The sequence below is a fragment of the Alosa pseudoharengus genome, unplaced genomic scaffold (genome assembly GCF_046254945.1).
Source record: "Alosa pseudoharengus isolate Yale_2024_CS ecotype anadromous, Long Island Sound unplaced genomic scaffold, YU_APseudo_1.1 YU_APseudo_1.1_scf_5, whole genome shotgun sequence".
Classification (NCBI taxonomy): domain Eukaryota; kingdom Metazoa; phylum Chordata; class Actinopteri; order Clupeiformes; family Clupeidae; genus Alosa; species Alosa pseudoharengus.
The window spans coordinates 35,894,282-35,914,238 of record NW_027468837.1 but is presented as its reverse complement, the minus strand read 5'-3'; the positions used below and the strand labels follow the sequence as shown (position 1 = coordinate 35,914,238).

At 42.1% G+C, this 19,957-nt stretch overlaps 2 protein-coding genes and 1 gene segment (V, D, J or C); 1 reads left to right on the top strand and 2 right to left on the bottom strand.

The window, feature by feature from the left end:
• The first annotated feature begins 850 nt into the window (after positions 1-850).
• On the top strand, positions 851-4,062 carry LOC143104217 (immunoglobulin heavy constant epsilon-like). The segment is given in 6 exon segments: positions 851-1,163; positions 1,416-1,736; positions 1,928-2,038; positions 2,156-2,548; positions 2,859-3,179; positions 3,562-4,062. Coding segments are annotated over 5 exon segments (1,302 nt in total).
• Positions 4,063-4,153: 91 nt separating this feature from the next.
• serinc3 (serine incorporator 3) lies at positions 4,154-13,952 on the bottom strand. The gene is made up of 10 exons (XM_076268186.1): positions 13,697-13,952; positions 12,359-12,520; positions 11,898-12,091; positions 11,195-11,274; positions 10,701-10,838; positions 9,688-9,857; positions 8,502-8,592; positions 7,289-7,490; positions 6,469-6,702; positions 4,154-6,133 (listed from the first exon to the last, which is right to left on the bottom strand). Exons 1-10 carry the CDS (start codon positions 13,733-13,735, stop codon positions 5,989-5,991), a joined length of 1,455 nt encoding a protein of 484 aa, XP_076124301.1. The 5' UTR covers positions 13,736-13,952; the 3' UTR covers positions 4,154-5,988.
• Positions 13,953-14,822: 870 nt separating this feature from the next.
• LOC143103871 (uncharacterized) lies at positions 14,823-19,109 on the bottom strand. Its single transcript, XM_076267728.1, has 3 exons — positions 17,529-19,109; positions 16,015-16,347; positions 14,823-15,471 (listed from the first exon to the last, which is right to left on the bottom strand). Exons 1-3 carry the CDS (start codon positions 17,664-17,666, stop codon positions 15,307-15,309), a joined length of 636 nt encoding a protein of 211 aa, XP_076123843.1. The 5' UTR covers positions 17,667-19,109; the 3' UTR covers positions 14,823-15,306.
• Positions 19,110-19,957: the final 848 nt, after the last annotated feature.

Below are 19,957 nucleotides of genomic sequence, written 5' to 3'. Positions count from 1 at the left end.
TTAAATAACTTTGGAAAATTTAATTATTTTTGGATGAGTAGTTATCCATTATTTTCCAATGGATAACTACTCATCCAATGTATAACTGGTGCTCCTGTGACAAAAGAAAGCTGCATAGTGTTCTGTCACTGATAAACTCACGCACAGCATCCTCAAGCTCATCATTATAAGAGGGCGGGTAGAGATGTGAGTTTGCGTAAACAGAGCATTCACTTTCAGAGGAACATTATGGAAACACTTTGAATTGGAAGCCTACTTTATAGGTCTAGTCTAGTGAATATTCCAGTTTTTAAACATATTTATTTTACAAATGTTTCTTTATCCTGAAATGGGGTCTCAGAATGGCTGTGTTTGTTTTAATCATAAGCTACAATGAACTCACACATTTCCTATACAGCTCTGTAACTAAAAGTAATGCACACAGTTCTTGTGCATACGAAAGTATGCCATCTAAGGCTTTCTGAACCCACTTTATTGTTCCAGGTGTTACGTAAAGGTGTATTAAAACTGACCTTTGAGTTTGCAAGGACATGACGAGAAAGTCTCTTGACAATGGCATTAAATAGTCTCATGGAGAAAAAGACATGATTTTCATCAATTATAATCATGTTTTAGTATGTATCAGTCTTTTCATCCATCTGCAGCTTTCAGGTAAGAATCTTCTCACTTGTCTGTCATGAAAATGAAAGCTCATTTTGTGCACCGCTGAGAGAACGGCATAAACAAGTCTGCATTTACCTTTGATCCAGATCTTCATGTACCTTTACCTACAAATTTAACCTACCAACATGGTTATTGCATTTGGATTTAAAGCAATGCTTTTACTGTGCAACTGTGACTTTATCTTAAAGGTGCAGTTGGAAAAAAGCACTGTTTGACTGGTGAGCCTATTACTCTCGACTGTCCCTTCCCAGTCCCCAGTGGTACTCGGCTCGAAGACGTTGATGTGTTGTGGCAGTTTGAGGGGAGCAGAGTGTTTGAATTCAAGGCTGGAAATATATCTCAGCGTTCACTAGGATATGATGTGAACGTGAATGAATTACCAAAGGGAAATGCCCCACTGCATTTGGTCTGTCCAGCTGTGACTGATGAGGGTCGCTTCAGCTGTGTCGTTCTGGTGAAACCAGAGGACTACGCGAGGACAGTCACCCTTCATGTGTCAGGTAATTCATATTTTTTTCTGATAATCAGAAAACATTATATCTTATGAAACCAGGATAAATTGTTGTAGTTTTTTGTGTCCTGCATCATAGCCAGTTATCATTTAATGTGAATAAAGGATAAACATCCTGGGCAGTGTCCTTTTCCTTTACAGAATTTATATCTACACAATTATTCACACTAACTGTGTTCATACATTTGTGTTTAATAAGATCATGCTGACATGCTCTCCCCCAACTGTTCTATGATTTCAGCTCGACCCTCTCTGTCGCTAACAGAACATGCCACAGTGCTTAATGGGCAGAAGACGACCTTGTCCTGTGAAATCACAGGTTTCTATCCTGAGCACCTGGAGATCCAGTGGCTGAGGCAGCTTGGCCACAAGAATGAACCTGTGGAGGTGGACGTGTGCACTGAATCCCCTATGCCCAACCCAGACCACACCTACAGCCAGAAGAGCCATATGACCATTCAGGGAAACAAGACCGAAAACCATGGGGCTGTTTACATCTGTCAGATCAAGCACAGGTCCTTCAACACGCCTCAAAGCAAAACTGTCCGACTGAGCGTTGTTGGTGAGTCTATGATATGAACGTCTACAGTACATAAAACTTATATTTTTGTTGACGTTGTGGCGGTCAATATGTTCAAAAGGTTGACAATAAACGACACTAGACGTGAGTTTCTGTTTCTAGAAACTGCAGTTCTGACACCTGTAAATCCAACAGGGTTTCTCAGCCATCTCTGTGTTTGTTTTTTGTTCCAGAGACGCCTCAGAACCCAGTTGTACTCATAGCTGTAACAGTGGTGTCCAGTCTCGTCCTAGTGTCGTTAATATTAGGAGCAGCTGTGATCGGGTACTTATACCTTCACAAAGGTGAGTATATGTGAATCCAAGTTCTGCAAGTTTTACACCAGTGTCATAGAGTTTGAAAATAAAATACAGAAAAAAACACAAAATGACTTTGTAAAATTGTTGTGTTACACATTCCAGTGCCACCCAGCATATCTGACATCAACAATCCCTCTGTCATCTATGCCAACACTCGTGCAGACATCAAATGCACGATCAGCCGAGTGAACCCCAAGTATGTGAACGTGCAGTGGTACATGGTGCTCCCCCATGGTCCAGGGAACCATGACCCACCATGGGGCGCCCTGAACACAGTCTCTCTGGAGCCCCTGGAGAGCCAGGCCCTGTTTAGTGAAAGAAAGACCCTGCCTTTGGAGAACCTAACAGAACACTCGCGGCTTCACTCGGACGACACACGCCTGGTGTCTATCCTCTCCCTCTGCCCAACGGTCAGCGATGACGGAGGCAGGTACAGGTGTGTGGTGACCTACAAAGGTCAGACCTACACCAGAGAGACGACGCTGAGCGTTAAAAGTGAGTGAGAGATCTCTCTAGAGCGACCATGTGACTTCTGTTACAGCTGATTGATCATCTTCAGCCTGGCATCTAAACCAAGATACGTGTTAACTAGATAGGCAAGTTCTGAAGAAATAATCAGCGCTTACAAATAAAAAAAAGAAAGAACTAAAGATTAGAAAGATATTTAATTCATGCAGAGAGGAGGATTTATGCAGATAGATAGATAAATAGACAGATAGATAGATAGTTTAGCATCCAGTAGTTGTTGTTGAACATGTCAGAGTTAAATATGACTGAGTTCCTCTTACCGTGGTCCTGACTGCAGCACAGCCATCCTTCCTGCAAATCTCCAGCGCACCCCAGATCCCGGTGCTGGGACAGCGGCTGGTGCTGTGCTGCCGCGTGGAGCGCTTCTACCCGGCCCAGGTGCAGCTGGAATGGTGGGGCCCCGGCGGGGAGCGACTCCTGGGGCCCGTGGTCCAGTACGGCCCCTTCTCCGACTACCAGGGGCTGCACAGCGTGTGGAGCACCACGGAGCTGACTGTCACAACCATGGAGGAGGGGCTAGTGTACACGTGCCGTGCGTACCACAGCAGCTTTCCTGAGCCAGGCTACCAGGACCTTCCCTACCGCGTTAACCTGAAAGGTGGGTATTGAGGTCCCCTCTTCACTGTAAAGCACTTTGGGTGCCTAGAAAAGCGCTTAAATATAAATGTAATGTGTTGTTGTTGACGATTGAAAAGCACACTGTTGTAAAAGCTCCCAGGCAACTTTATTTTAGCAACGTTTTCGACCCGTGAGTTTCTTCTTATCCTCCTTTCACTGCTGACACTTCAGACCTGGCACCTGGTATAATCTTTTTTGGATGTGCGTACCCTTCCCTTTGGAACTGCTTTTGTTGTTGTCGACTGACATGAGTTGGACCAAACGTCTACAGCGCTGTTTGTACTACCCATTCTTTTTCTGCTCCTGAGACAATTAAATTCTTCACTCCTCAGTGACATCAAAATCATGATATTTCTCTGCAGGCACTCCCCCAACATTGAAGTTCATCAAGTGTGACCCCGCCCGGCCTCAGGTGGGTCAGGAGTGCACGCTGAGCCTCTGTGCGGAGGACTTCAGCCCCAACGCGCTCTCGGTCTCCTGGTTCAGGAATGGAGAGCCCGTGCCTACCGGCGTCTTCAACTCCCCGGCCAGCCTGAACCCCAGCGGCCTTTTCTGCCAGTGGGCCTTCCTGAGGCTGGTGCCCACCCCGCAGGACCTGGGCGCAGTCTACCTGTGCCAGGTGAGGCACAGTGCCCTGGAGCAGCCAGAGGAGAGGAGCTACACCTTGTCTAACATGACACTCGAATAACAGCTGGAGTAATACTTCCCTTACACACAGGGCAGGGTGTTGTAAATAAATGAGGGTGTCAGGGAGCCTCACACATTGCCAGATAGCTACTCAGGCATGATATTGTATGCATGCGTTTTATGGTGCCTTGACTGATTTATATATAGTCTTATTGTCTGTCCCAGAATGTGTTGCGTGTGTGTTGCATGTGTGTTTTCGTGTGTAAATTCGGTCTGCTCCATTGATAAGCAACTATGTACAAAACAGAGCGGTTCGCACCAATCAAATGATCTGGACGGGCTTTATTCGATGATGGACAGATGAACAACTGTGCCTAGTCTATCATGTCACCTAAACTTGCTTGTGTTGATTTTGTTTACAACAAAAAGGTTATCATGTCTGTTGTGCTGACAGTGCAATAACTTTAAAAATCGATTGAAAACAAAATGAAACTAAAACAGGAAGAAGGACGTTTTGGCTCTTTTGGCTGTTTTGTTGCTCTCATTGCTCTATCCAATTGAAATCAGGCATTTTTTCCCCTGTATCGATTGAAACACCTAATGCCTAATTTACAGTTATTTTAGGATTGCTTAAGCATGGTAACATGATTTTGATAATTTGGCTCTAGTCAGTGTTGCACACTCAACTGCTGATGACTACAGTTGCAGTCCAGTTGTTGTTCATTTACAGTAGTTCACATGGAAGTATTGAAGGAATATATTATCTAACACAACATCAGAATGGCTGATAACACATGACATAATAAATGATTTTTGTACACAATTCTAATGACCAAAATGTGCAGGTATTCATTTTCTGTATGGATATATTATATTTTAACATTTGTAACCAACACAAACTGAGATGTGAACAGACATGATCATAAGCAAAGTATATCTGTTTGAACCTTCTCATTTATTTCCTTCACACATTCATTCATCTTTATAGCCATTCTATATTGACTGATATAAATGAGACCTCTTCAGGGCTTCCCTGCATGTATAATTTACTGAACAATTATACCTGGCACAGTGGATTGTTTCACTCATTCAGTGCAGTTATCATTTCTAATATTTACAACAAGACAGAAACATTGAGGCTTACTAACACTTTCTGGCTAACTGTAAAAAAAACAAAAATTCTGTTATGTGCACAAATGACTAGATGATGTTAAGATTAAACAAGACGTTTTGAGAAATTGTATACGGATTTGAGAAATGGGCCAAAACGACTGAGAAAAACTGCAAATGTGCCAAACCAACAAAAAGTTCAGAGTGTTTCAGTGTTCAACAGATTTTTGGCAGAAGTATAGACATTTCACCATCAAATAGCTTTAAGTTTTAAAATACTTTTTCTACAATAAATATTATCTAGTTTTACATGTCTTTGTTATTCACAACATAAAGCATACACTCAAAGGTAAGGCGAAAAAGGCATATTGGCAAACTACAGTGGCTAAAATATGATAGCAACATGAGTCTGCATTACATTTGAAAGCATTAACCATTCAAAAGTAAATAATCAAGTAGATATACTGTATAACAGTCTATTAAATAAAGTATGATTTTGACTTTTAACCAATACTGTCTTTGGAGTAAGTGCACAAAGAGATGCAAGTTGAGCATTTGACGGTCTGTGAGGAATTGTAAATGGAATGGGACCCAGTGTTCAAGTGATGGACTGAAATACGATAAAAACCTGCACTTTGGCAGCTTTCTTTGGATCTACTAATTCTACTAAAAACAAACCAACAAACCCAACCATTTGGCTTGTACAAGGAGAACTTGTATCAAATAGGCCATTATTCAAAGTACTTTACAAAAATGTGTTACATTTTGTTAAGGAAAAACTTACATTAAGAGCTTGGTCCAACTCTGAAACTCATCCCAGAACATCATGACACATATATTGTCTGAATTAGTCAGTGCAAAGGTAAAAAAAAAACATAACTGAAGTTAAAACAATGGTGTCTAGTCCTTCACAAAAATAAACAGAGAAATTATTACACATTTGGCAACAAAATCACAATAAATTACTTATACCTTAGTATATACAAAATTAAGTGACATCCAGTGATCCTGACAGTTGGGAGAAAATTCTAGAAAACTCTAAAAGTAACAGGTTAGCTGGGAGAAAAGTCTCGGTTTGTGAGGATCATTGGAGCCACTAGTGTCCACATATAGAGGGCCAGACACACCCAGCTGGAGGTTATCTTCACCCATACAGTGGGCCACTTGCTGGTCATGGCATTGTAGTCTGCACTGGGACTGGACAACAGAGGAACAGGAAATGAAGGAAAATGGTAAATGCCATGAAGAAAGAAGAATAAAAACTACTGTCAATAGTTTGGCTTCCATCTTACTCATTCACACATTTTAACCAAAGCTGTGACTGCCAGGACAACTTGAGTGAAACCGTGTAATAAAATCTCAAGAATGTATCCATGTCATTATTTGTATGACATTTTATGGGGAGGCATTCTTATCTAATAACTCACCGACTGTTTTAGAATAGAATGTAATGTCATTATATTTAACTCATTCTACAAATCCCTCCACCTACTAATTGCCTTTACATTCCCGGGTCACATGAGGCAACCCACCTGTACCAGTTGGTGAGGGTCATCATGATGTACAGGGAGGCCAGGAACAGCATGAAGTGGAAGAAGGAGTAGCTGTACTGGACCGTCTCCCTCTCGTTGTCCTCCACACGCCGGGGAGCGCCGCTCTCCACCTCTGGGTCCTCAGGGATTCCCGTGGAGCTCTCCTCCATCATGGAGGAGTCGTTGGAGGCCAGGGTCAGCTTGTTCACCTGGCTAGTGTTGGATGACCGTATACTGGGAATATGCAGACACAGACCAAGTCAAAAGTTTGGACACACTTACATATATATTTTTTTTTTGTTTCCTCAATTTCCATCATTGTAGAAAACATAATGACATCAACTACAAAACAACACAAAAGTGTTAAAAAAGGTTTCATATTTTAGGTCAGCTTGTTCAAATGGCTAGTGTTGGACGACTATATACTGCGGATATCAACTACATGCAACAAGATGTGTGTATATGACATTAGTAGTGCAACACGGAAGCACCATGACATCTGAGAAGCATTAATGCATCTCATCATTTAACTCACTAATCAATTTCAACCAATTAATGTGATGGAGCAATGTTAGACCAGCAAACGCAATGGTCAGGGAATACAAGGCTCTTCATAAATGTTATCTAAATTCATTTAAATTAATCTAATTCCAGTTATACACAGAAAAGATGCTATAGGTAGGTTACTGATGCTATAGTTAGGGTATCTGCCAGTGGCCAATCAACAACCAAGCCTATTTAACATCACACAACGTAACAGAGGTTAAATTAAAATGAGGGACTGCAATTGTTAGGGATTAGACTTTTTGCCCTGACTCACCTGGAGTACAGGATGCAGAGGACAAAGATGGCCAGGCCCACAATGCTCTGGGCGTCCCACCACTGCAGGTAGGGGGAGGAGGGGACGGGCTCCTCCGTGCCGATGATGACGACCGCAGTCTGGTTCTCCATCTCCAGGGGGGCGATGGTGGGGGCCGCCATCTGCTGGATGATGCTCAACAGGCTGGGGTTGCAAGTGCGGTCTGCTCAGAGAGAGACAGACAGAGAGGGAAAGAGGGAGGCTGACGGTGACTCACATTCAAAGCTGTCAATGACGCATTCTCATAAGGAGGCAAACTAATATAGCAATATATTGTCATAGGAAAAAATAATGATTGCTCTGACTAGTCTCATTTATGCTAAATATCAAATGTAGATGTGGGCATAGAAAGAGCCCAGAACATCCAGTGTTAGTTTGGTCTGTTTGCACATTTTCAGCAAGGTTATGGATATGGACGAAATGGGGCAAGGACATATCTGATGGTTTGCTAGCAGTCATGCCAACATGTACCCTATCTCTGCCGAATAACAGAAGCTTATCAGGTGTAGGCTTGGTTAGTAGTACAGTACTTGGATGTATTGGATGTAAGATCTCATGAGAAAACCCAGAAAACCAAATTGCTGCTGGAAGAGGTGTTAGTGGGCCAGTAGGGGGCAGTCTTGTCTCCTTAATGGCAGAGCCATATATATATATATATATATATATATATATATATATAGAGAGAGAGAGAGAGAGAGAGAGAGAGAGATATCCTATACGGCTCTGCTTAATGCCACATTGCAGTGACGGCCACTGTGCTGTAGATGCCATCCTTCAGATGAGATTTTAAACTAAGCTCCTGGCTCATTGGGTGAGGTCATTAAAGATCCCGTGAGACACATTGCAAGTAGGGGCTTCTCCAGTGTCTTGGCTAAATTCCTAAACTGGCTCATTCCATCTGGACACCTAATCATCCTCTGTACCTCAAGCTTGGGTGTGCTGAGCACTCTGGTGCAAAATGGCTGCTATGCATCACCCGGGTGGGGTTGGTAGGGGTTGAAAGGAGGTTTCCCCTTAACATTGTAAAGCACTCACTTGCATGCAAATGTAATGGGCTGTATCTGTTTTGTGTACAGAAAGGGAGAGACCAAGCTTAAAACTCCTTGAAAGGAAAAAGTGTTGTTTATGAATGATTCCCTGAACACCTGCCTCCCCACAGTGATCCACGTCTCACCTGGTGCATTAGTCATGGCAGACCACGTGAGGTAATTGGTGTAGAGGGTGATGATGGAAGACTGGAGAAGTCCAGATCTCGGCTGAGATTCCTAAAGAAACGGGTCGATAGAAAAACAAAGTTACTCCATATCTAATAGTACTGATTTCTTTCATTTCTGTCTGAACCTAAAAGTAACCATTTTGTTGGATGCTGACTTTCTGTAAACTAGCTTTCAGTAGCGCTTTAAGAACCTGGGTGAACCCAGATGAAACTGTGAGCAGATTTGAATTTGCTCTGCAGGTCAGCCTGGAAAAGATCCCATTGACGCCCATTTCCAAATCACCAAAAACCCAGGGCCCAATCACAATCGTGTGCATTCAACAATACCAATGGCTGCACTAATGGTGACAGGGTTAAACAGATAAGGATGTGTATTTTCTTAAACTACTGCATTTAAAACCTTTGTTTACAGCACATGTTGAATGTTGACTTACTCCACAGATTTTTTGACATGAACTCCTAGCACTCCTATGATGTATTACTATTGTCTATCTAAAGTATGCACACACACACATATGCACGCGCACACACATGCACACACATGCATACACAAAGGCACGCACACACTAACCTGCACGCACACACACACACACATAAACACACACACACACAGGCGCACACACACACACATATGCACACACACCCCATTACCCCCACACACACACTCACAAGCAAACACACACACACACACATTTATTTACATACACAAAAGTTGAAAGAGTAAGAGTAGGGGATGGAGTAGGAGATGGAGACAAATTGACAAGCGTGATTCATTTTGGTGGAGAGAATATGCAGGACTGAGCAACGGTCATATTTTGTACCGCTGTGGTACATCTAGTTTAAGTTGTCTTAAATCTGGGATCCCTTCCAAACAGACCTGCAGAACAAATTCAAACTTGCTATCAGGTTTGTCTGGGTTTACCCAGGCTAATGGAAAACATTACTGTAATCAAGAAGACATCAGGAACCAAGTACACATAAAAATGAAGGTTTGGGTGAAAGCTCAACTCTCCAACTATTTCACAAAGTTCTAGAGCATTGTTTTGAAAACAGTCTGGTGGTATGCCCTTTGCAGATCTCTTTTTGTGCACTGAACAGTTACCCCCGGTCACCACCATGTTTATTCCAGAGCTACCACTCTCACCTGCACTTTTGGCAGTATGGACACTGCGGAGGCCACGACGCAGAGCAGCATGTTGAAGCTGATGAAGAACTTGTTGAGGGCACAGGCCTCTGGCTGGGTGTAGAACACGTAGAGCAGCACGATGACCACAGCAGACAGGACGTAGTTGAGTGCAGTCACTGAGAGCAGGGCTGGGAGTTGAGACAGAACAGAGACTTTCTAATGAGGACTTAGAATAGAAAAGCCGCACTCTCAAGTATATTCTCTTTACTTATTTATTAATGCCATGTCCACAGACGCGTCAGTGTGTAGATGGTTTAGGCCAAAACGCGTCTGTGGACATGGCATTAATAAATAAGTAAAGAGAATATACTTATGAGTGCGGTTTTTCTATTCTAAGTTGTCACCTTTTACTCGCACCCGAAATTGTTGTGAGATTTGAAGTTGAGCGCGCCTGTTCTCACTACTTTCTAATGAGGAGACACAGCACTCAAAAAATCCTCCATAGAAATGCATGGGCTTAGTTTGTAACGCCAATATGGCAGTTGTCTACGCATATCACACCCCTTCCGCGGCAAAACGTCGACATGTGAATACATTGAGCCAATCTTGTGCTGTGTTGTGAATACATTGAGCCAATAATGTGGTGTGTTGTGAAGACATCGTGCCAATCATGTGTTGTGATCTCGCTGCTGGAGCAAGATTGGTGTCGTGAAGCCATGCGCACGCGCATTTCTGCCGAGATGGATGCCCGATGAGTGCCCAAAAAGCGTTGCCATATGGCCGCCGAGTGGAGGGACTTGCCTAGAAGGACTTTTCTCTGGTATCTATGTCCCATCTCCACATTATCTCTCTTTGGGACACTAGGTCAAAGTCACACGATAGCAGCCTAGAACTCTACAGCGATCCCCATTGTCAGATAACCAAGTTCTTGCCGTTTTTATTCATGACAAAACTTCTCCAAATACTTATCCACCTTTTAACCAGCTTTAAACTTTAACAAATATTTTTTCCCCACCATGTTTGTTACCTACCCGCATACCAGGCCCTGGCATTCTCCCTCTCCATTTTGTCCACCCAGGACTCGTTCCAGGAGTGAGCGAAGTCAACAAGCAGGACCAGCTGGATCAGGATGAAGCAGAAGGCTCCGCAGCCTCCCACAGCAAACCATGCTGAAGGGAACGGCATGGCAGGAAACACAATCAACAAACACATCCAAACAAGGGTGTATCATTTCAACATACTGTAATGACATCATTATTACAATATGTAATTGGCATTAAGCAACATGATAGTCTTGGTTATTTTCAGGCATCATGCAATTAATATAAAAAATGCTGCATTGAAACAGATAATGAGTCTTCAAGGTAATTTTCATTCATTCTGGTAAAATGGTTGTAGTCTTTTGTTGTTGTAATGGGTTTGCACGCTTTCACATTTCTGTGCAGTTTCTAACATCCCTTTTGACTAAATGTCTACTGTAACTTGGCATTTCGTAAATGTAAATGTGTCTATAAATGTCACTTACTGCGAGTGAAAGGCACCTCCGGAATGTAGAAGGCACCAGCAGTTATCGCCACAATAGCAGCAATCTTAAAGAACCAGAACCTGCAAAATAGAGCCAGATATAAAATAAATGCAAAATAGATTTTTTACAGTGACTTTTACTGTAACCCATCTTCTGTCTCTGTACTGCTACTCAGAGGCCTTTAACTGGTTGGAGGCCATAACAGTTCTTGGAACATGGTTTCACAGCCAGGACGCCTGGGGATGTGATGCTTAGTGACCCATTGTATTATGAGATTAAAATGTTTTTTCCTGTTACAACCACCCAGCATGCTTATCATGTGACAGTGGTAGGAATGGGAGCTCACTGCTGAGATAGTATGATCCCAGTCTCAAGCAGACACACTGCCTGAGAAGTATAGTTTTAGTCTACATAACAATACTTCATTGGGAAAATGGCAAAAGTTCCCATTTGGTTATTTACACATACAGTATGTCACTGGATTTTATGATAGCACGGTATAGTAAATGCTGTTTTAATATATGTACTGTATACTGTACAGAAACCTCTATACCCATAACCCTTATATAGGAACCTTTAATTTACTGGTAAAAAAAGCTACTTTATAAATATTCTGCCCCTCTTATTTAAACTACAGTAATGCTAACTGATGCCAATGAAGCCATGTAAACCTGACAGCCCAGTGGGGTCCCATCCCCCTTACCCATTATGCACAGCCGCTCTAGGGTCCCTGCTGTTCTTCACGTTGATCATGAGCAGGGAGAAGGCCAGGAAGAACATGCTCATGCCAAAGCACACACGGTACACCGCCTTATAGCCCACAAAAATCTCACAGTTTACACCGGCCTGGATGCCTGGGATACTCGAGCCAGCTCCCCCTTCACAGAAGCCAGGTATCTGTTAGGACAGAAGGTAACTTTCCAGGATGAGTGTCTTGAGAATTGGGCGGAATTCCCATTTGAATGTGTTTTGTTTAAGTTTCATGTCCACTAATTGTACAAATATCACCATTTTGAATTTACTTGGATGTTCATCAGAGACGGTTTGCTGTGCATACTTAATTCTACTTTTAGACATGTAGCCTGGTTCCTTTCAGCTGAGACCCCTCACAACAACAGTTCTTGTGCACAATTTAGTGAAAGGTCCCTCAGCCGGCAGGCCTACCTTCTTCAGCTGCTGGTCCACCCCCGGCGACAGCATGATGCAGGCAACGATGGTGCCTAGCAACAGGATGGAGGCATAGATGATGCGCGTCACAATAGAGTTCTTGCTACGTGGGCAACATCTACACATGAGGCACGTTGCACCACTGCACAAACATGGAATCTGAAATAACAACGATAAAACCAAAAAAACACAAATCACAAAAACAAAGGTGGTCACACTCTCTCCTTTTCCCACAATGACGGTATAACAACAAATCCTTCATCCCATCTGCAATAGCCATTCTGAATAACAACTAATGAACACTTCATAGCCTCTGTCTTGTATGTCTCTGTGTGTGTGTGTGTGTGTGCACATGTTCCTGAATTAATGTGTAATAGCCTAATACAAGTAATATAGCCTACATGTTTTCTGTCAGTCATTTATAAAACACTGGTCGAGCACTGCTTAGCACTGTTATGTCACTTTTATTTCTGCGGTAAAACTAATGAGGGCAGTGGGTCTTTCTCCAGTAACTCAATTAGCTAACAGACACGCGCTTTTTCAGTCATCAAATCAATGCGTGAGCTTTAAGAGATTGTAAACAACTTAATCCCCGTCGTCAGACACACAAGGTCGGTTTAGGCAGAGCCCGATCCTGACGGACCAATAAAATCCGAGGTCGTCTGATCCGCCACAGGTAGCCTAGGCACACTGTAGCAGGTCAAGCTAATAACAATGAAACTCTCCTGGTACCTCACACACACGAAATGGAATAAACTGTTACACAGTGGTGTGATGTTGTGGTATCGTCACATGGTTGTAAATCTGTCACAGCCAAAGGACGCTGGGAGCTGGTATCAAAGTCTGGTGACCAACCCTCTGAATTAACTATAATAAACTGTCAGTTAGCATACACCAACTTGGCTATCTGTTGACGGTTAGACGCAAATACAAAGCAAATCTTGTACACGTTATAAATAGGCTATGTCGTTTAAAACTGGCGGAGGGAAATGTGATTCTGAATGTAGATTCTGAAAACTTCAATAAACTGATAGTTACCATTTTGGTTTAGCGCTCTCCATGAAAATGGAAGCTATCTGTCAGGTATAGGTGTAACAGCCTACTGCCAAACGAAATATATTGCATTAATAAAATACCTGCCATTTTACAAAATACTCAGGAAACTAAATCTATAGTTAGCCTAAATAAATCTGAATAGTAGGCTGACCCGATATGTCTAGCCGACATTACCTGTTGCACAGAGATGACGTTGATGTAGTGTTGTTATCGACTGCTTGACAGCACACTCATAAAATAACCATTCATTATTAGAAACAAAATGATATTAATTCTTACCCAGCTTGCGACAGAAAAGGCCCCTAGTACGGCTCCCATCGTCCACCTTTACGCCAAGGCGCACAAGTCAAAGTCTGTTTTTATTGCTTCGATACCACCAGAGTCGATCTAGTTCTCCTGTTGTCAATATTTAGCTGCCAACTGTTTCGCTCAGTGTCTCATTTAGTTCCACTTAACGTGTTACCCATATTTTCTAGATTTACAATGGACACTTCCCACTCTTGACAAACCATGCGCAACGCTAGCCTGTCTGGCATTTGCGAGAAAGATTTATTCAAGTGCGTCATACATGGTGATGTCACCACGTTCAGGTTTGGGAGATTGTAGGCACTGCAAGGTAATGAACTAGTTATCTCCTAAGAAATGGAAAGAGGGCGAGGCGAGAGACATTCGCGAAAATTTAGAAATGCCAATGCACGCCTTCTAGATGACCTAGTGGAGTTAACAGTGCTTCTTCCTGTGGCCTTTTCTTGAACCGTTTGACACAAGTAATCGGACCAGTTAACATTGTGTATCAGTGATATGAGAAGCATACAGTCAGGAAGTGAGATACTAAGCAGGTCTCTTACATCCAACCCCACTTAAAAACTGGAACTTTAGCTCAATTTGTAATCTGTGTTGTGAGATCTATAAACTTGTTCATGAGGCAGACATCCTTACTCTTGAAGTGAATGAGATGTGTACCTGTAAAGATTAATGTGCATTAGGGCAGTGCTACCTGCTTGCCTTGGTCTGTCTTAAAGTTTTTGCTATTTTTATAGGAAACCTTAAACTGAACATTGATAGGTAGGCTAAGGAGGAGCAGTTTTACCTGAACCTGTCAGTGATTAAAAGGGATTAAGCCATGAAAGGTAACACGTCAGCAAAAGAATAGCGGTTGTTTTTGTAATAACCACTCTAATTGAAGAGAATTCTACTGTCCAGGGTGGCACATTTCTGCAAATCAATGAAAGATGCTCAACTCTCGACGCAGGGAGGTTTGGTGAGTTCCTGGGATGACTGAAGTTTCTCTAAGTGGAAAGGTGGTCAAACTCAAATACCTTTTTTTCAGATACTACAAAGACAGACAATGACCTTACATACACATTTGATATATGAAACAAAATATTTTGATTTAATAGGCAGTGAGTAGCTCTTTGGCTCCAAAGAATTATGAATAAAGAGACATTTTCATTTATATAAGTGTATGATTAAAACAATGTGAATTCACATGAAATGAATACATTGTTGTCTTGTAGAGGAAAATGACCATCTGTGTTAGATATTTATTTCTGTTAATCTTTGCCTTCATTCATTCATTAAACTTTTTGTTTACTAGTTGCTATTGTGACATTTCAAATAATGTACAGTAAGTCATGGAGTAGTCCAATACTTATATAGAGACAAACGCTGAATTGAGATCGAATAGAGTAGAAGATCACATAGTGTCTTTTGGACATTTTCCTGATGAGTTAAACTAGTTAAACTAATCTATGCCTGAAATCCTTGGTCTTTCCCTCTACCACTGAACATTTCAGGTGTAGGTTTTGGTCTATTTGAACTAATCCCATGAGAATACAATGTCCAACAATTCTCTAGAGTGGCTTATAATCACATAAGAAAAAGTCCCACTATTTAGTCTGTTGGTGGTGTATGTGCAAGCAGACTGGTTCTGTGTGCTCTGCCCTCCTCCTTTGTAGCGATGGGGGACAGCTTCTGGCATTTCGTCCTCGTGGATGTTGGCTCTCATGCTTCCGGTTTCTTCCGTCTGAGCTGCCAACACCTCCTCTCAAAACCTAAAGAAGAGGAGATACAATTGGGGATCTTTCACTTTTCCATAACTTGAATGGTACAGCAGGTGATGCAAGCAGAACAATGAAGTATCAATGAAAGTATCAACAGCATTTATGATGAGGTTCGTAATTCAGAAATTGTATTTTTGCCAGCATTTTGCTTCTTCTGCCAGCATTTTTTATGATTGATGGTGCAATTGAAATTATATTACTGGATGCTCAAACCAGACACTCTTACTCTAAATTTGCAGTCACTCGAGTACTATTATACACTGAGATAATACTGGGTGGATTCTAGTGTGATAATTAGTCAAATAAGACTAAACAGTGCCACCAAGTGCTCATTAAAAAAAAAAAAAAAACGTATTTACACATGAAGCATTTAATTTCTGTGAATGCCTCTGGCTTTTTGTGCAGTGGTAAATGTGAAGAATGTGGGTGCATGATTTTTCAGGATCTGGCTGTGTCCCTCAGATTTTCAAATTTTCTTCCACAAGCTTCATAATTCTAGAATGGGTAATATAATGAAAGACTTGCATTGTTTACCGCTGGTTTGGCTCGGTCTTCTGAGTACATGTGGAGAGATCTGGTCAAGTGGCATAAGTGGGTCATCATCTCACACTGCCCACAGGTGGTGGTGCGTCTTGGCTCGCTGTTTCCTCCACTGGCCCCTTGCCTCTGTGTGGACAACGCTGGCGGGGCCGAGCGGATAGATCTGGCTGGCCGAACGGACGAGACGCTGGCCGACGAGACTCTACTGGCCGGCGCGTGGATGTTCCGTGGGCGCAGCCGCTTCTTCATGACAAACGCAAACTGTTTCTGCTCCTCCTCCAGCCGCCGCTTCTGGGTGATGCGTTCATGTTCCAGCTGCCTCAGGGTCTAGGGTGCAACCGCCAGCACAGAAAACAGATCATGTCAATAAAGACCATGGAAGAAGTCAAGAGGACTGTAGAGATGGAGAGGAGGGGAGCTAGACAAACACAAGACAGAGCCGGAGACTGAGAAAAACGTACAGAGAGAAAGAAAAACATGAAAAGGATGAAGGAGTGGAGGAATGTCTTGGAAATGAGGGCAGGTCTTCAGAGGGCATGAGGAGATGGACAGCACAAAAGAAAAAACAGGAAGAGAGATGACATGACAGGACACAAAAAAGAAAATGGGGGACAAGGGGCAAGACTAGTGGTGTAAAAAAGAGATTACCCTGCCCTGCTGAGTGTTAAATGACCCCAGTCTGACCTTTACTGAGAGCAGCCACACACTGGGGGGTCTCAAGAATTGGGCCATTGAGGATATGAGTGTATGTTTTAATGTCACACAACTTGAGATGAGGCAACCAGCAGGAATAGCAGTCCTATAACTGAACTTCAAGGAAAGTGACAGTTTTGGTCACAACTGCATTCAGACTGTTCTTTCTTTGCTGCACTGAAGAAAGCAAGAGCCTGGAAAGACCATTCACCCACCACCCTTTGTTAGAATACAATGGTGTGTTGCCTCTGCCTGCTTCTGACCGGCTGAATTCTTTCAACTGGGTTGCCAAACAGAAGTGACTCTCCCAATACTAATTTTGGGCTATAGGGATTGGAATATTCTTATGAAAGCAAGCTGTACAAAGCAAAACACACACACACACACACACACATACACATGTAGCATACTTCTTTTTCCAAACGGTATAGTTACAATACCATAATACAGCTTCACTGCCTTAACGGTAAAATCTGAGTGAAAAACTTCTATAGCTGTCTATCTTTCAGACTACATCTTCCCGCACAAAGACAAATGAACAAAAACGGTCAAGGTGCGAGGTCCTCACAATTCACATTCAGAACCCTTGGTTGTAGCCTAATGAATTACAAACTAGCTAATTATTATTTGAGGAACAGTTCGAGCTAAACCACACTACAGTCACACATGTAGGCCTATGTACACACACACAAAACAAACAAATAAGCAAGTTTTACCGTGTCTAAATCACAAGAACATAAATACGTTGGTTTATGTGTGAGTGGGTTTTAATCTCTTAACGTCATTGGGGGGAAAACAGTGAAAATGTTACCTACCTTCATGAGTTGTCTCTGCTCTTTCACAAATTTATTGTTGACTGTCTGGGAGGCAGTCATCAAATCAGAGGCACACAGTGAGTAAATAGGATCATTTCGGTACAGAAGAGACAAGCAAAAGGCCGGATTTGCATCCATTTCTGCGAGTATGCTCAGTAAATAAACTAAAAGGAGACATGAGACATCGCGCCACCGCAATGAGTGACAACAGCATCGCAAGCTGAACGTGTGAAGTCATACTCCGCCCTCCCCCTTAGCAAACCCAGTTGATCAGTAAATAACGTTTTTAGGAATCAAATCGAGCAAATAAGCCTATTATTGTTATTGTTTAATATTCAATTATACCAAAGTGGTTAGAATAAAATATAAGCTTCGAATAATGAAAATATGAATTGAGAAGAACCCACGAAAAGTTTTTACAAAAAGACACCACCTAGCGGGTATTTCAGAAACTTACACGACAGCTATTTCTTCCATGGTAGGATAATATTTCCATAACAGCCTGCTGCATCCACAAAACAGGACAATAACAGACTACTGCAGCAAATAGTATGGAAAGAAGAGAGAATAATTTGCATAGTAAACCAAGCACAGTTCTGATTCTGTTGAGGACCTAGGCCTGGGTAGCTACTCCTGGGCCAGAATGATGATATCTTAAAAGTTGAAACCCAGTGTTTGAAAGTTTGAAATGTAGCCTGATAAAAAACGTTTTTGTTCAACTAGAAGTTAATACTGAAACACAGCCTCACACAAAGTTTTGATAAGCTGAAAATAAACTCAGCACACTGTTTTCAGTGTGTCATCAACACATTTTCAGTTTGAAAAGTTTTCAAAACCTAAAAACAAACCTAATTCACCAATAAAACAGTGACAGATTAAAACTAGTTTCAAAGTAGCATTATGAGCCCATAAACTTGCAGCTGTGAGTGGGTGTTGTATTAGTTTTAAGTGCAAAGAAGAAAAGTGAATGCACCAAGAGAGCAGTGTCAAATTTGAACGTCTGAAAATGTGTTGCAGACACACTGTAAAAATGAGTGCTGCAGATTTGATTTTTTTTCAGCCAGTCAAAACATTGTACAGCCCTGCTGAAAAAAAACAGCTACCAGATTATGCCGGTAGCTTTTAGCTGGTCTTTGCTGGTTTTCTTCCAGCTCTTGCTGGTCTTTGCTGGTGTAGCTGGTTGGGCCCCCAGGTGGACATCCTTTTGACACATTTCAAGCTTTTAAATAGAGTTTCAACCTTTCTTACCTTTGAAGTTCAGTTTCGAAACATGTCCACATTCTGGCCCCATATCCCTGCTGTGTGGCTGAAGTATGGTGTTGAAACTCACACATGTACATCCGCAAAAGTTTCAAAATAAAGATTTTTTCCCACAATTGTTTTCAGATCACCACAATGTTTCAAAACCTAAAAAACAAACCTTATACACCAGGAAAGCAGTGACAAACATGAAAGCAGCTGAGGAACAAGTGAAAATAGCTACAGAATGTGTAAAATACATGGATGCCACAACAAAGCTTAAAGCATTAACCTGTGGTCCGCGACGCATGACATTTCAGAACACAACAATGCACTCACATGTGGTGCATGCATCAAATGCACGTATCTGATGTGTGTGCCATTTGTTTTTGCACGTTTTATACATTGGAAACACTTACTCACTTCCTGTTGGATGTGACAATTTACACCGATGATATTCAGGCGGTGCTACACCACAGAAATGTGGGGTACACTTATGTTCTTCCAAGTAAGCAATTTATGACATACATTTTGTGATATGCAATGCAACAATTGAAGTTATCCTAAAAACTCCTTTCAGCCTATCCACTACAGGGGTGGGGGGGGTCCATATCCTTATCCCTCGTGTGTGTGGGTGAAACTATTTGCTGACAAGAGTCAATGGCATTAGAAGGCGCTATGGAGTCCCTGGGCCACACTTGGGGCCAAATCTCTGAGAGTAGAAACTGTGAGGGATGATATTGTTGCCAAATTTAATCATTTGTCCATTTGAACCATTGATTTCATCTTACTTGGCAGGGGGTGGGGTTAGCCATTCTATCTGCTGCCAGATGATGGTGCTGACATGCATTTTGGACATGTGAATATCATCATTACCATAATATTAAGTTTCAGCCAAATCAGCCAATGCTTTGTGACTTTATCGCACATTTTGTTTTTATTCAGCAAAATATTTAAATTCATTGTGTCACCATTTCGACATATCAACAATCCCTTATCATAAACATGTGGTGGGAAACTGGGGGAAGATTTTGTTACCCCGAGTTGCCCAGTTGGGGGCTCTTCGTCACTTTTGTTGTCACATTGTAGTTCATTTGTAGTCCATGTGGACTTGTCCCTAGGCATGTCCAACAATTTTAATGTGAACTTGAGAATTTGCCGTTTTTGTCACTTGAAAGCTGCATATCCTT

Coding starts and splice junctions, on each gene's coding strand:
- serinc3 (XM_076268186.1), bottom strand. CDS start 13,735: ATGGGAGCCGTACTAGGGGCCTTTTCTGTCGCAAGCTGG. Junction 12,521..13,696: donor CCTTTTCTGTCGCAAGCTGG/GTAAGAATTAAT, acceptor TTGTTATTTCAG/ATTCCATGTTTGTGCAGTGG. Junction 8,593..9,687: donor CCATACTGCCAAAAGTGCAG/GTGAGAGTGGTA, acceptor CCGTTTCTTTAG/GAATCTCAGCCGAGATCTGG.
- LOC143103871 (XM_076267728.1), bottom strand. CDS start 17,666: ATGGATGCAAATCCGGCCTTTTGCTTGTCTCTTCTGTACCGAAATGAT. Junction 16,348..17,528: donor AGCAGAGACAACTCATGAAG/GTAGGTAACATT, acceptor GTTGCACCCTAG/ACCCTGAGGCAGCTGGAACA. Junction 15,472..16,014: donor AAGACCGAGCCAAACCAGCG/GTAAACAATGCA, acceptor CCTCTTCTTTAG/GTTTTGAGAGGAGGTGTTGG.